Source organism: Cuculus canorus, chromosome Z (genome assembly GCF_017976375.1).
Source record: "Cuculus canorus isolate bCucCan1 chromosome Z, bCucCan1.pri, whole genome shotgun sequence".
NCBI classification, from domain to species: domain Eukaryota; kingdom Metazoa; phylum Chordata; class Aves; order Cuculiformes; family Cuculidae; genus Cuculus; species Cuculus canorus.
The window spans coordinates 64648297-64665562 of record NC_071441.1 but is presented as its reverse complement, the minus strand read 5'-3'; the positions used below and the strand labels follow the sequence as shown (position 1 = coordinate 64665562).

The 17266-nt window shown below is 38.7% G+C and overlaps 1 protein-coding gene across 3 annotated transcripts in view; it reads right to left on the bottom strand.

Annotated features, from left to right (window-relative positions):
- RASGRF2 (Ras protein specific guanine nucleotide releasing factor 2) overlaps window positions 1-17266 on the bottom strand; it is a 134895-nt gene that overhangs the window by 37482 nt on the left and 80147 nt on the right. For all 3 annotated transcript variants that reach the window (XR_008447713.1, XM_009560298.2, XM_009560297.2), the window contains exon 17: window positions 16889-16978. Coding sequence is in view for 2 of the 3 variants with exons in the window: in XM_009560298.2 (XP_009558593.1) it covers window positions 16889-16978 (90 nt within the window). In the remaining variant the exon portion in view is untranslated. The remainder of the gene's footprint in view (window positions 1-16888; window positions 16979-17266) is intronic.

Genomic DNA, 17266 nt, shown 5'->3' with positions numbered 1-17266 from the left:
ACAGGCAATCAATGCCTGCAGGTAGGATGTGTCAGTGTTTCCACCTTTGGAACTGCCTCACTGGGGACCAGATCCAAAGTTCTCACCACATGTCACTGTGAGACAGAGAAGAGATCCTCTCTTCAAATGCTACTAAGATATCCCTATAGCAAAATCCTGTCCTGCTTTTTCCTGTTCTACTGAACAAACCTGACTTTATCCGCAATTCACTTCATTTCCTCTTTAAAATCCACCTCACCCAAGAGGAGCATTTGTATTATGTTAAAATCTGCACTCTACATTCTGAAGAAACTAAAAGATGCAGCTTCACCTAAATATTCTGGAATCATACACTGAAGTTGAATTAGCACCTAACAAGGGAGAAAATTGCACACCAGCCTTAGGGGAGGTCACAGCAAGCCCCACAGGGTCCCAGGAATTTGGAACAGGAATATTCATGGTTCATTAGACAGTCAAAAAATAATCAAAAATTGTCAAATGTAGTTCTCTTTCTTGTGGGATTTTATCTTTCTTCTGATGAACATGTTCATGAGTTGTAGGCCAGTTTTATGATTCAGCCTAGCTCAAATGCTGAAGCTGAGGCTTGGCAAACATTAGTGTTACTTTCTGACCTGGAAAAAGAATAAATACAAACATGAAGCTTGGAGCAAAGCGGTTTTCATCCACAGATTAAAACTGAAAAAGCCTCTCCAATATATACAGCACAAAAGAAAAGCTTTCCCTATACATACATGCAGCACAAAAAGAACAATTAAAGAAGTTTTCCTTAGCATACCTAAAAAAGTCTGGATGGCTGTTTAAAGATACCCATCCTTATTGGTCTTACAGTCTTGAGCAAGTGATTAAGTCTCACACATTTTCACAAAAATGTGTCAAGAAAGCAAGTATCCTAATTTTGGTAAGAAAACTGAACTGCCATTTATTCTGCTCTCCTTTTCATTTCTTTAATTACGGTATCAGGTTGCCATATACTAGCCCGCTGAAGACCGGCAGAGCTGGAAAAGACAACCATATTAATAGACATTAAAAAAGCATAAAGATGATGATCTCCCACTCACTGTATAAAGAACAGAACATTTGATTGACAATGCAGTTCTTTTTTTTTTTTTTTTAGTAGTTATCAAATGTTCACATTCAGATTTATAAAAGAGCAGGTCGTATGAGCAAAGTGACGCCTGAAAGTAGGAGCTACGAAATCTAATCATGATCTCTGTGCTATCTCAGTTTAAGAGAGAGGCATATCTAATCATTCACTATGCCAGGGCTTGAATTCATTTTACAAAGAGTTATAAACTCACATGGCATCAGAAGAAGCAACTATTGAAAAGCAGAAAAAAATCAACTGTCCAATGCACTTCAGGCTTTTAATTTCACTTTCACCGGTCCCTGGGATGTATGAAATCATTTTATTCTAAGAAATATGCCACTGAAAATCTCTGTTGTAACCATCCACGTCAGGAATAATTCCACGTATGTATTTGATTCTTCCGCCTAAAGCCTCCACCGCAATCTAACTGTCAAATCAAGTCAAGGGATTATAGTCTTAGTATGGTAAATCCTATGCATTCACATGCACCAGCTGATGGACAATAGTGTAACACAGATAGAGCTACAGTTACTGTGTTTAATTTTTGCAAAATATTTAAGGGAAAGGTTGGTAAACTATTTTTAAATGACTCTTACTTTAGAAAGGCCTTTTCTAATCAGAGAAATTTAAAGAACACAACATGGAGATCAAGCAGTGATGTCATGATTATGCTGTAAACTTGAACTAAATCCAGAAGTCTAAAAATACATAAGTCCAGCAAAATAACTTTAATGAATCAGAAAAAAAAAAAAAAACCACAAAGAATAAAAATAGTCCTTTAAACTGAAAGAACTGTTACTTGAAAACTTGCTCTTTAAAAGTTATTAAAAACAAGGTTACTGCTATGGATATAACTGGCACATATTCTAGGGATTTCTTTTTTTTCAATGGTGATATTTTCTCAGGAGACTGTATCAGAGTCTCACACTTGGCAGAAAATCTTTAACAATTGCTAAACACTGCAAAAATACTTGCAGTTTTAAGTTACACTATTTGTTACTAAAAACCTGTAGCTCATAAGTAAAAATCTGTAAATCATAAGTAAAATAGTCCACTTTTTTTTCTTTTTTTTAAACTAAAATTCAGCAGCAATACAAGATTCCACTTTTGGCTTTGGCATGTTGTGATAAATACATAGGTTCAGAGAAAATAGTATTGTTCACTCTACTAAAACAAGAAAAAAATTGTGTGCACTAGCATTATATGTGTTAGAACGACACAGGGAATGATCACCAGGTGCTTGAGACTACTGCAATTTGTAGGATGCATTTTCCATAATTGTATGTAGCAGTGACTCCCTTACCACTGGGCAACATCCTATTCTTTTCTTCTTTCAGCGACGGCAAAGAGAGTCAACAAGGAGTTAATGTCATCACCAAAACCTAATGCTACATTTTGGCATACCTGCATACATCATCAAAATCATATCTGTTTGCACACACGAAGTGTATGTGTATGCCTGCATGTGTAAAATCCTAGTCCTATTTTTCTGGTGAAGTCTTAGGCAAAACCATCCAAATCTTGTACATTTATTTATAGCTACATCTACAGAAATGAAAAGTTCGTGAATTTCAAAGCCTGTTATTGATAATTGGATTTACAGATTGCAGAATATCATAACAAACGTGCAATGTGACAGCAGAAATTTTCCTACCACTTATTTATATAAAAGAACTATAGGAAACAATTGACAAAGAAGAAAAGCCTTTTTGAACAACCTACTTTATCAATTGTATTTTTGACTGTTTTACTACATCCTAGACACTTTTTTGTTAATTCAATGTTGTTTGAATTATATTCCATGAGTAATGACAAGGATGGCAAAACTTCATTTTGTAATTCTTTGAATTTGTACATCAATTAAATGTGTTCGCCTGTATTACTGCAATGTCTCTTCAACAAATAGTATAAGCAATTTTACCTGGTGATGTATCTTTGCATTTCAAGTGATCTCTAGGTCTTGATATCTTTAATTACACAATGTCTATACTCTCAAGCTGCTCTACCAACAATATGAGAAGTATAGCAGATCTTTTTTGCATTAGGCTCACAGTCTTTTCAAGAACTATTCAAAGGAAGCTTTCACACTTTTAAAATGCTCAGTGTGCCCTGTCACAAAGGAAAGGTTAAAATAAAAATATATGACAATGTACAACTAGAAAAAGGAAACCACAGAACAACGCGCTTTGGAATTTCTTTCCTCTGCTTGGTCTAGGCTTTTTACATAAGCTAGAGGAAGTAGTTTGCAAAATTATCCAGATTTTTTCATGACAATAGGAGTAAAGGTTAAATTGAAAAGAGACAATAATTGCAAAGAGCCAAATGTATGATTTTTTCAGACCATCTGTGAACAGATAGTTGACTGCCATGCAAAACAAAAATTGGCAGGATGTATACCAGTCAACAAGAAATCTCTGAACAAAATGTCCATGTCATAAGCAGCTTCTAGATCACTTATGGCTGGGCCACAAAACAAGCAACTCAATTGTAGCGTAAACAAATATTAATTATGCAAGCAACATTTAAGCCCGGAGGAAAAAAAAAAGGTAAAAAAACATGAAAAATCCTCCCAGAACTTCGCTTCACACTGCTCAGAGACCACAGTGTACATCCAATATGAGGAATATAGTGTGGAATCTAAACAAACCTGCCCTTATTATGAACCTAGATCTTTTTGTCAAACTCCCTATATGCAACATCAACACACTACGGCTGGCCCCCTGCATGCAGCGGTCACAGCTTCATTCCAGCTTCTCTCCTCCTCACCTTAGGAGAGCAGAGGGAAATATTATTTAGGAGCTTGCCAGAGAAGCTCAGCTAAACCACCAAAAATATTGCACCAGTATTAGATGGTGGTGGGGAATTCACTTGTGGGAGTCATGCTCAGGTGGAGGAACTCCTCTGCTTGGTGACAGAGCTCATGGAAGAGATGAGTAGGCTGAATACAGTCTGCCACTGGAATAATACCTTATGCTCCCTCAGACCCAACAGGCAGGAATGCCTTGTATGCCCCATCCTCTCTCAAGCCAGCCAAGAAAGAGACATTTAGGAGGGAAATGGCAGCAGGTTCCTGCCTGGTACAGCAGGCATCTCCCCTGTGCCCATCTCAGCCTCCAAGGTTCCCTTGCACAGTAGATATGAAGCTCTGCAAGTGGAACCAAGCCTCAACGAGGGTTTCGCATCCTAGAAATATTCCCTAATTCAAGACACACCAAGCCTTCCATTAAAACAGCCTCAGTTAAGAAGAAGAGGTGGATTATTGTCATAGAGGACTCCTTTCTGAAGGGAACAGAAAGCTCCACAGATTATGGCAGGGGGGTTGGAACTAGATGACCCTTACGGTCCCTTCCAACACAAACTAATCTTTGATTCTATGTTTCTATGACTATTTTTCTCTGTTAACTTTCCACTTAGGTAGCAATGAAATCCCAATAAGAAATTTGAGAGTAATTAAAAAGGATTTTAGGGCCTTGGGATGTATGGTGAAGGGTTTGGGGGCACAAGTTGTTTTCTTCTCTGTCATTCCAGCTACTGAGAATGACAAGGGTATGAATAGGAAGTGCCAGGAAATAAAAAACTGGCTCTGAACCTAGTGTGAGGAGTAAACTTTGGCTTCTTTGGTTATGGGTTTCTTGCTGTCCAACGATGGGGTAAACTTGTCCCCAGGGGACAAAAATATAATTACCAAGAAGGTACTTAGGGCTTGTTAATAGAGCTTTAAACTAGGTAAGGAAGGAGAGGCAGTGGGGTAGTCCTGTATGTTAGAGAGTGTTTAGACAGCCTCAAATTCATTGATGGTGATGATAGGGTTGAACATCTATGTATGAAAATCAGAGGTGCACCTAATAGGGCAGATATCATGGTTGGAGTCTGCTATAGACCACTCAGACAGGATAAGGAGGCTGACAGGTTATAAGCAACTAGGAGAAGTCTCACAATCACTAGTCTTTGCCCTTGTGGGAGACTTCACTCTACCAGATGTCTGCTGGAAGTACAATACAGCAGTGAGGAAACAGCCTAGGAGGTTCCTGGAGCGCGTGGAAGACAACTTCCTCACACAACTGGTGGGTGACCCAACTAGGAAAGGTGTCCTGCTGGACCTGCTCTCTGTGAACAGAGAAGGCCTTGTGGGAGACGTGACAGTTGCAGGACACCTGGGGCATAGTGATCACGAGATAATAGAATTCTCAGTTCCAGGAGAAGGAGGGGGTTGTCAGCAGAATGGCCACCTTGGACTTCTGGAGGGCAGATTTTGGTCTGTTCAGAAGTCTGGTTAATAAAGCCCCTTGGGAGACAGTCCTTAAGAGCAAAGGAGCCCGTGAGGACTGGATGCTCTATAAGAAGGAAATCCTGGCAGGACAAGAGCAGGCCATCACCGTGTGCCGGAAAATGAGCTGGTGGAGGAGAAAACCAGCATGACTGAGCAGAGAGATTGGGCTGGAAATCAGGAAATGGAGGAAAATATATGAACTTTGGAAGAAGGGGCAAGCATCTTGTGAGGACTGCAGAGATGAAGTGAGATCAGAAGGCCTGACAAAATCAGAAGGGCTGAAATCCAACTAGAACATAGATTGGCCTATTCTGTGAAAGGTAATCAAAATCCTTCTACAAAATATCAACAACAAAAGGAGAGCCAAGGAGAATCTCTGTCCTTTACCAGATGCAGGAGGGACAATAGAAAGAAAGGATGAGGATAAGGCTAAGGTACTTAATGCCTTCTTTACCTCAGTTTTTAACAGGAAGGTAAGACGTTCCCTGAGTACTCAACCTCACGAGCTACTAGACAGGAAGGAGGAGCAGAACAAAGCTCCCTTGACCCAAGAGGAAATGTTTACAGACCTGGTAGGCGAATTAGACTTTCATAAGTCTATGAGGCAGGATGGGATCCACACAAGGGTAGTAAGGGAGCTGGTGGAGGTGCTTGCCAAAACTCTCCGTCATCTACCAGCAGCTCTGGCCAGCTGGGGAAATCCACACGACAGGAGGCTGGCAAATGTTATTCCCATTTACAAGAAGGGTTGGGGGGAGGATCCAGGAAAATACAGGCCGGTCAGTCTGACCTTGGTGCCAGGAAAGGTCATGGAGCAGATGATCTCTAGTGCTATCACACAGCACACACAGGACAACTGTGATCAGGCCCACTCAGCATGGGTTTATGAATGGGAGATCCTGCCAAACTAATGAGGAGAATGAAGACTTGAATACTGTGTTCAGTTTTGGGCCATTCACTACAAGGAAAACTTAGGGGTCCTGAAGCGTGTCCAGAGAAAAGCAACGAAGCTGGTGACGTGGACAAGTCTTACAAGGAGAGGCTGAAGGATCTGGGGTTGTTTAGCCTGGAGAAGAGGAGTCTGAGGGGGACCTTATCATTCTCTACAATTACCTGAAAGGAGCTTATAGTGAGGGGCGTGTTGGTCTCTAGTCCCAAGTGACAGGTGATAGTACAAGAGGGAATGGCCTCAAGCTGTGCCAGGGGAAGTTTAGATTGGACATTAAGAAAAATTTCTTCACAGAAGGGGTTATCAAGCACAGGAACAGGCTGCCCAGGGAGGTGATTGAGTCACCATTCCTGGAGGTGTTTAAAAAATGGGTGGATGAAGTGCTTAGGGTTATGATTTAGTTGTGGCCAGGTATGGTTGTAATTGATGATCTCAAAGGTCTCTTCCAACCTAATGATTCTATGATTATGTGATTCTATGATTCAGCACATCCCATCCAATCAATGACAGTAAGATTGTGGTGACTCATTTTGTGGGGCAGGAATAGGGACTGTACTAGTCTCCCTTCTTAGATGAAGAAATTTTTGTTTCAGTGCAAATTTGTTTGCACATGTCAAAGTAAGGGTTCTCCCTACAGCTGCTTAGGATGTAGTACAATAGGTCGAGGAACACATTGTTCAAGAAATGTCCAGTGCAAACACTTTTTTTTTTTGCTGAGTGGCCAGCTTCTCTTATAAATTTTCCCTTGCTCTTAATTCCCAAGAGCAGGGTTCACTTGAGACAAAACTAACCTCCATCTCTAAGTCATTGGTTTAATTCAAAGTTATTGCTCCTAGAAAACTGTAAGGAGAGATTCAACTCAATTTGAATGTGAATGTTTAGCCAGTTATCTAAAACTGCTAAGCAACAATTTTGTGAAATTCGAAGGGCTCCTAATTCAGGAACAAAAATAGAAGTCTATTCAAATGCACTACAGAGTAGGTGAATATTCAGAGGAAAGGAATAGCATTTAGGGTTATTGAATTAGAAGGCAGATTCCAAATAAATTAGTTTTAATCTCTATTTTCATTTTGCTACTGATTTCTCAGTAAAATATCCTCTGGCAGGAGAAAACATACACAAATGTCTCATAAAAGCAGTCTGGTGAATGAGTGTTTAAAATGTAGCCTGGAATAGAAAGCAAGTTTGTCTCTCTACTGGGGCATTATCATCAGCTCCCTTTGACCCCACATGTCAGACAAGACAAGCCCCTCAGCCAGCCTGGTGGGTTGGTTGCATCATTAGCACTAGCTGCCCCAAGGTTTGATAATGACATCTGGGCAACTCCTGACAACCTTACAGCCACCAGGAAGGGAAGCTGGTTGGCCTACACCAGCAGTTATCTGTGACATAACCTTTTTTGACAGAGAACAGTGTCAGCTGTAGGGTAAGTCAATGTGTACTTCCCACCTGAAGCTTTTTAATCAAACATGGGGAACTCCAAGAAAGTTCAGCATCAGGTCTCAATGCTTCTCAAACCTCCCTGAATTTACATAAACTGGTCTAGAAAGCTCATTAAAATGTGTTCCCAAGAGGGAACTAGTACTCACTTTCCCATTTCCTGGCTACAGCCATCAGTCAAACAAAAACAAGTGAATAAACTTGATTGTCCTGTGTAAAGGACCAGAGGAGGACAACATATCCTACATTAAATCTTTTCTTTCTTGAAACTAAGCATCTTAGATCTGTGATAAGAAAGAGGTCACAGGGGAAGCAGGATTGATAACCACGCCTGAAACAATGATTTCACTGATTTGATGATACCCTCTATACCCTCTGATAGGCAGCTAGATGCCCTGAAATTCATTCTTTAAATTCCATAAAGGAACCTATGACCTGCAGTTAAAATTAAGGTCTGCTTCCAATCACTCAGAAATGGTCTCCAGGATGCTTGTGACCCAGTTTTGCCAATTTAGTCCTGTGAAGAGTAGTCCTGTTGGGATAAACTGCAGATTCAAAAGGATTAAATTCTTTGCATCTTGATTATTGATTTGGATTATCAGCATCACAAATTCTTTTCTTCCACATCTGCATTAAGAGGGAAAAAGTTCCACAAAGGTGATATAATAAAAGGAATGAGATTTTATAACCCAGAAAATTACTGGAGTGCAAAATTACTGTAACTATTACTTGTAGCAATGTTAAAGCATCTTACTGAATATCAACTAGAAAGACACATTTTCTGAGTTTGCTTTAGACATTGATACTCATATACAAAATCAGAAAGAAATATATAACTTTCCAAAGTTTACCTTGTAATGGCTGATGTAATTTGAAGCATTTAGTACAGCACAACACAGAAGTGCATTACCCAGCTATCCAGATAACGTAGAATCCATCTTGACATCACCATCAGATATCATTTTCCTTTCACATAACATTCATTATAGCAAGGAAATCTCTTTCTTCCTGCCCTCTCATAATAATAAATTCCCTTACTAATCTTGCTTAATTCAAATTTTTAACAAATTCAGCTGCCTACTGTAGAATTTCTGTCTCAGGAAACATAATGATGCAATGCCACATTATTATTCCTCTGTTCAGAATTAGGTATCCCTGAGTGGGGAACTATATACTTCCATCAATCTGTGTGCAAGACAATGAGAAAATTCCGTATTTGTTTAAAAGATAAAGTACATTTCTACATGCTTTTTCATTTCAGCTATCAACAGTGGGAGTGTATGCCTTCATAATTTTGCATGGTAGACCTACAGGTCACACTGTGCAGCTTAAGTGTTGAATGCACTTGGCAGCAGTATGTAGAACTGTAGTGTCTTGTCTTGCCACAGTCAGACAGGTAACTACAGACACAGACACATGAGCATGAACACATAATCCAATATGATCTCTCTTGTATCATTTGGTAAAAGCCATTACTAAAATCAGTGCTTATGCTAGAACAAAAAAAAAAAAGTACTGTGACACTGGGAGCTGGAAAGCAGTCTGAACAACTACAGCACCACTGGTCACAACCTAAAATAAGCTAAGCAGATCTCACTAAAAACTTTTGTTAAACCTTTTCGTGCTAATTTTGGCTGTTCAAAACAAGCAACCATCCTTAATCAATCTGTGCCTGATTTATCAGAATGGAAAGGCCTACACATGACCTACTGTGTAAATTGGATCTCTATGAAACATGAACTATTGCTTGTAGCTAATTTTTATCCATCTAATATTGTGACAATAATGAAGCAGGGTTAAAGTGTGCCAGACTGCAAACTCACAGGATTCATCTGGCTAAACTTCAGTGTTATTGCAGCTGTCAAGAAATACGTCATACTGGAAAACACAGCTGTAATTTACTGAAGTCCATCTAGATTTCTTATTCCCTTGACAGGTAGGGCATGTTATGGTAGACAAACTCCTACAGCACCTCTGAGGAGATAACAACTTTCTCTCTTCACTTCAGTGGTTCCTTAAGTTGACACTTTCACATCATTCACTGGCTCTTAAAGTTGATACTTTCGCTTAAGTATTTGCACACTGTCTATAATCTCTTGAATTCAATTGCTCTAGAATAGAGCCTTAGTGGCTTTACATCATAACTGGTCAAACAAAATACAGAGAGGATCCACAATGTTTTATCTTAGGCAGTGATCAAGAATACCAAAATAGCCAAACAAAAATAAATCAGACATTTGTACTGTAAAAGGATTACACATTTTCCTCTGTACACCTTTTCTATCATTAATACATAACTGATTATCAGTGGAAAGTAACACTTAACTAACTTTTTATACAATGTTTAAGATTAAGGAAGAAAATTGATCCATCTGTAGAGGGTTATGTGACAGCAGGATCATTGATCCAGAGCTCACAGACTGTAGTAGATGCATTGCTAACACTGGAAACTACTCGGTGGCACTGCGTGGAAGTGGCACCAGAAGGGAATTTTGAATGCCCAGGCCTACTGACTTACTTTGAAGGAAGAAAATGTTTGTATTTAGCCACTGCAGCTAGCTGAGGAATTATGGAGCAGGTTTTCCACTTGTTTGTTGAGAATCTGCTGCAACTGCAAAGGACTGTCTGATCACTTCAGCAGACAGATTGCAAGAGCTGTGGAAAAGCAGATGATACCAGAAAATAGTCTGGTAAACAGGCTGATCAGTTTTACTAGACCAAGCATAATTTAGATTGATTGCTTTTCCAAACCACTGCAGTAGATTCGTGAAAAGAGAAGAAGCTGGTTACATTTTCTCTGTAGAAGAAAGGATTTGCAGGCTGATTGGTTGAGAGAGTTTTTGAAATGTTATTTGATAGGGTATAAGCTGTGAAATGCAGAGGCTTCAGGAAAAATTATCTCTCCCGAACAATACTTAGGTAAATAACTCAAGTCAAAGGTAATTTAGCACCACAGATACGTGGAGGCAATTAATTGAGAGGAATAGGATACAAGTAATTCATTTTTCTGTGTGTATGCTTCAAACATGCAAGCTGTTAAATTAATTGCTCCTTTTAATCACTAAAGTCAGGAAGAGTAAACTCATCTTTCCTCTCACCAAGCATAGGGCAGATTTTCCTATATCTAAATTATGTTTGTCAGAGATACTCCCCCAAAGACTCTTTTTTCCCTACTTTTTTCTCACTCTCTCCTTTCTTTTTCATGTTAAAAAACAAATGCTTATACTAAGGAAGCCAGGCCATCCTGCCAACTGCATCCCACTCCTATCTTCTCCCATAATATGTCACCTTGTTCTTGTGAAAAAATGGTTCATTCTCTACAGCGTGGATCAGCATGCTGTAGGAGGAGAAAAGCAGCTATGAAGCATGCAGCATGCTGGAAATAGTTACGTACCCAGCTCAAAACTGGATGTCAGAGCTGCTGAAATAAAGCTGCTGTGTTCATAAGAGAATAACTCATTTGTTCGGGTTTAAATATTTGTTTCTTATCTATCATTTGTTTTCCATGTCGGGATATATTTGGTCTCTAGTTTGAGTTGAGGAAGAAATAAGCTTCTTAAAGCTCTTTCAGTATTTCTGCTAAGGATATAAAAACTATAAAAAGTACAGAAAAGCAGCTCAGATTTCGAATTTAAGTTTTTGTCAAAACAATCTCCTTGAAGCCCACGTTCAGTAGAACTGTTTCAAAATAAAATTATCAATTTAACATTAACTATTTTTCATCCAACTATTCAGTTATTTTAAGTAAAGCTTGAATCTCTTGTAGTAGCACAGAGCACCTTCATGGTTTACAAGTATTAACAAGTATGAAGACTTGCACTCCAAGCAAGCAGTTTCAGTAAATGAACACCACACGATATTTTTCCTTTAAGAATCAATGCATATCTTACTGATCCTGATATCGTGCTCTGATTCTGTGAAAACCAAACATAAATAGGAAGTTAAAGAGGGAAAGAAAAAAAAAGCAATAACATATTTGAAAGAATTGTACAAAGATAAACCAGGAAATCTGCAAGTTCTATAAGCCACAGATGAAATAAATACCTTTCCATAATAGCTGTTTTTCTCTGGTGCTAGGTTTTTGTGGTGGTGCTGTATAGATTATACTGCTGTTACTTAATTGTTCTAACATCTGTAGGATTTTTTCAGCAAAACTAGAAATGATTGGTGAGTATTTTGGCAGGAGATTGCTCTCCCACATTACCAGCTTCACCCTTTTTTTGACACACTACGTGACAGAGATTCTCAGAGAAGAGAAGGAAATCACTGAAGAGAAGGGGCTCACTCAAAGACTACCTAATTCTCATTGCAGAGCTAAAGGAAGAGATTGCAAGACTTTCATTAAGATAAGACTATTAATGTTAAAATTTTAAAAGGAACATTTCCATTTGGAAAAGAGCAAGTCATACATTGAAACAGAATTGCTAAGATAACCTTTGTGTTGTTTATGGAAGCTGTCAATGATTCAAGCAGAAATCACAAACTGATTTTCTAGAGGTATATGAACAAGGGGGAAAGAAACAGCTCAAGTAAATGATGTCTCTAAGCAGGCATGTTGTGATTGCTTAGGGCTTATCTGCCAGTCCAAAAAGCAAACTGGTGAAGATGACTGCTAGGAGCAATGACAAAAAATCACAAGAATAGAGAAAGAGTAATTCAGAATAAGCAAAGAATACTTGCCTCTGTACCAACAATTTGAGTTTGTACTAGTTTACATCCAGTCAGGAAAACATGATGCCTTTCACTCTTCCGGAGAAGGAAGCTTATAGAACTTTGTTCTCTTCCCTTGCTGAAGAATGAGCTTTATTGCAATGAAAGAAAGCTTTAAGAATGTAGAATGAACATGACTTTGACCTTTGCATTTCTATGACAGAATCTGCTAGTACTATTATCCTATAAGTTTGGAAAAGAATGAAGGTGTGCAGCAACATAATACTGGTGACAGAGCACAAATGCAGCAACCCATGAACCATCCATCCATCCTTTGCATCCCTCAAAAGAGAAAGGACATGTAAAAGACACAACATGTTCTATTAATCCCTACTGTGCTACTATCATTCACGCATGCACCAAATTGTGCATCTGGGGTGCTCTGTTCATCTTTCTTTACTTTCACTTCATCTTCCTATTTATCATGTTGTTAAAATAAACAATACACAAATTTTGTGAAAGAAAATAGACAAAAACATGTTTAAGATGTGTAAGGATTATTATTTAACTAGACAGATGGACTAAAGAATATGACAGGTAGTACAGTTTGGCATCATAAAAGCAGCTGTAAAATAATTTAAATTAATGGCAACAAAACCAATAAGTTAAAAAGAACAGCCAAAAAGCATAAAAGCCTGAACCTTCCTGATTCTGAGGAAAGTTGTATACTCTGCTCTAGCTCTGCATGCTGCAGAGCAATGCCGTGGTGCCCAGCACTTCCTCAGCAGCAGCTCATAAGCCAGTGCAGCATAAGGTGTAGTGGGGCAACACGAGAAAGAGCTGTACTTAAGGCCCTGCTAGCCTTACATGTGCACCTTATATGCACCCAGACAACAAATTAACCCAACAGACGCAGGTGCCCTGAAAACACTGTCAAGGTCCCTGAAGTACAGAACTGATCCATAGGGATGAAGCAGACTGAAAACACTGCCAGTACGCACTGCACTCAGGCTGCACCCAAAGGGGAAGGTGCACCAAAATCTAAAGCAGACCAGAGTACTGAAAAGTCTTTCAACTCTGGCTTCTCATCAAGCTATTTGCAGACATGATGCCTGCAGAAAAGATCAACATATGTATCATTCCCCCAGTTGCTTATCAGAAGATAAGCAAAGCCACTGTACTCCCTGGGAGAGCTGTTCAGAGCTTTGCATGCTTTGCAGCACTCTGCACAGGCGATGATTAAATATTCTTCACTCCTGGTTCTGCTAGAGCGTGTGACTAGAGTGCTTTTCAATGAGCGTGTTAACCTGCTTGACTCAATGCATGCCTGTATAGTCAGAACAGGAAGAAGGGAAGTTCAGAAGAGCTAAGAGATCACAACTGGGAAAACAAAATAAAACGGCCAGACTTCAAGAACAGTGAGAACAGAAAACATACAGGTGACTCTTACCTCCTAATACTCTCCCACAACCTCCAACTAATTTCAGCTCCGGAACCTGTTCTAGTTTGTCAGTTCAGTAACTAATAATGACACTCCCTTGCAGGTAGCCATCCTTTTTGAACCTCGGTAAGTCTCCTCCCTTCACAATGTCCTTCAATAGAATCTCACAGGCCTTCCATTCATTGCACAAAGAACTTGCATCAGAAAAAAAAAAAAGCCATCTGTTTACTAACTCTGCCTACAATGTCCATGACTTTGCAGAACTTTCTCATCAATCCTTCAAGTCATCTCTTCTTTAAACTTCAAGTGCACAGAAGCCATTTCATATTTCCACTCATCCTTAACTGCAAGCTCTCAACCTTCTCTGCTTCTTATCCACTCACCTCAAAACAGGACGCATTGCAACTGTGCATAGTCTGCAATATGTGTCCTGAATACACACACAAATTTTGGATTTATACCGAGGTAGCATAATGGTCTTCTCTATTTCATTCCCTGTTCCTTTCCTACTATTTTCTGATGCTTCCTTTACCTTTTTTGGCTCCTCCTGAGCACTACATGCTTTAATGGAACTATATGTGCTAATCCTCAGATCTCTGTCCTGAGTGACAATGATGTCCAGCACAGAACCCATCCCTCCAGGAGTAGAGCTCAGACTGTTTTTCCTCATGTGCATCACTTAGTATTTATCAACACTGAATTTCACCTGCTGTGTTCCATGTAGGACTATAACAAATGGCACACATCACAACATCTGCAGCAGTGAGCCAAGGACCAACTGAAAAAAGAAAAAAAAGCCACATATCTCATTCACTATTCAGGCCCAATTCACAGAGGAATCATGTCCCTCCTATGCAGTGAATGAGACAGAATCCCATTGGCAAGAAAAGGCATTATTTCAAAAGCCTACATAATCATGATGGCACATATGTAGGCAAGAAATACATTCATTTGAACTACCTGAACTTGAACCGCATGAGCATGCAACTTTAATACCATCTCTATCATGATTAATGGTATCAATTTACAAAGCAAGTGATTCAACTGTTTAAGCTGTGATTTGTAGTCTTGATTATTCATATGATGACAGGTGGACAGCCCTGCTCCAGCTCAGCCTCCCGAGACTCCCCACCACACACCTTTCTTGTCAGATTTGCATCAGAACCTTCTTATTGTTTTTACATTGTGCAGGAGAATGACTTTATGCAGAACCAACTTAGACAGCAACACGAAAAGGTACCTAAGAATACTAGGGATGTTGTTCTATTCCTTTTCTAATATTCCCATGATTTAATATTCCTTCAATTGATTTTGTACCTGTAGATTTTATTTTCTCTCATACTTCAACACTACAAATATTGAAAAGCTATGCTTTTAACAATGTAAGAGCACTAATTTTTAATTGAATCATCCTTATTGGGAAATAAGAGATTTTTTACTCTTACTGCATCTTTTGAACAATTTGAAAACATACTGGAATTAGTTCACAAAGCAAAATGCGTTGTTGATTCCTTCACAGTGTCTGATTCCAAAGGAAGAGGATATTTATAATTTGAAAAAAAATTACTAAATACATGTTTGTGACAGGTTCATAAATTTTCTAAAACTGAACATTGTTGTCTTATGATTATCTAAAGATCATAGGAAGTACACAAGAGTAACAGAAGCACTGATCCATGTTTACCAAGTAATTATTTTCTCATTATGCCTACTCACTCATTTAGTGAATGACCCCAACTTTAGACACAGTGGACACAAAATCCACTGAAAACAATGGTGACAATTTACTGACCTGCATAGAATTTCATGAACGATTTCGAGACTCAGCTCTTCAAAGCAGTTTCATGATATTGCAACAGCTACGACAGAAGAAAGGACAGCTGGACTGCTTTAACATACCTCATCAAAACAATCTGTGGGCTTGAGTGTGTCAATGCAAAGTGAAAGTGATTTTGTGGACTTCCAAGAAGTTGATTTTTATTTGTAACAATCTAGGACAGGAGTCAGTTAGTGGAAGACATTAATATGTTCAAGTGTACACAGCAAGGCAGCAAACAAATTCAAAAAATTAAATAAAGTGTTTTAAGGTGCCCTAAATACCTCCATTCAACAGATAATATAGCTGCTTTCCAAGAAATATACAGTACACACGATAATTTAGTTAAGTACAACTGCTAGTTACATATACCAGCTTTGGAAGTAAAAAGGCTCATTTTCAAGATATAATCTTAAATTATAACTGAATATTGAACAATAAAACAAATGTGATCTAGAAGTTTAGCAGATTACATACATGTACAATATTAATCTTTGAGTTATAAACTAGACTAGAAATATTAAGGACAAAATGCAAGAATTCAGCTAATAGGTAATGAATTGAAAATGTGGAGTGTCAATCCCAATTTGGCTACAAGAAAAAGCTTTCATTGGTTTGTACCAGGATAGTTCAAAACCTCATTGACTAGTCTGACAATCTCAAGACTCCACAGAACAAAGACACAAAGCTCACATGAGTTCATTGAAGATATGTGGTATAGTATGGAGTCCTCATTTGTCAGGCTTTATGTTTAGTTGTAAAAGGTATTTCTGAAGACATTCTCATCCTTTCCTTCTTTCAAGTAGACATGGGCATGGTTGCTGGTGACTCCCCAGGACAGGGTGGTACATAAAGAACTTAAATGATTTTACTCTTTGGTGAAATAAATTGCTTCATTAGCCTAAATATCAAGACTGCCACAGCAGGAAACATAACAGGGTGGACTTACCTGCCTTAAGCTGTTTTATTCATTTTTACAGGTCAACTTCATGTTCAATTAAATGAATTATATCACAGATATCTTCATAATGGCCATATTAACTAGAAGCCAAGGCTCCAATTATCTGCGAATGCTTTACACCAATGTCTACATAAATCTGGCAGGATTCCAGACTCAAACCACTCGCAGATTAGAGTGACAAATCAGGGACTACTTAGGACTCAGATAAGTAAGTTCTTTTGAGACCTATGTAATCTTATTGTTATCTCTCTTTTGTACAGCACATTTCTCTCACCTGGTGGACTCCCATGCCCTGCTGCAGCTGTGGCAATAGCAAAAGCAGAAGCAGGAGAAACAGAACAGTGACTGTTGTCAGCTGTTTGTACTGTAAAGGAAACAGACAGAGAAAAGTTAACAGCTTCTACATACTTTTCATATTTCAAGTTAGGCAACAATAATACCTAAAACCTTCCTTAATGTTTAGACTTTGTGAACATCTATGACTTCATTGCCAGTGGACTTTATAATTAGGGAAATAAAACTATCATAATCATCTTTGTGATTTCAGTTTTATTTCCAGCTCAGCATAATTAATGTTGCTACAGAAAAATGTCTAAGACACTGCTAAGGTGAGAAACAAGCAGCAACCAAACAGAAGAAAAAAAAAAATGAC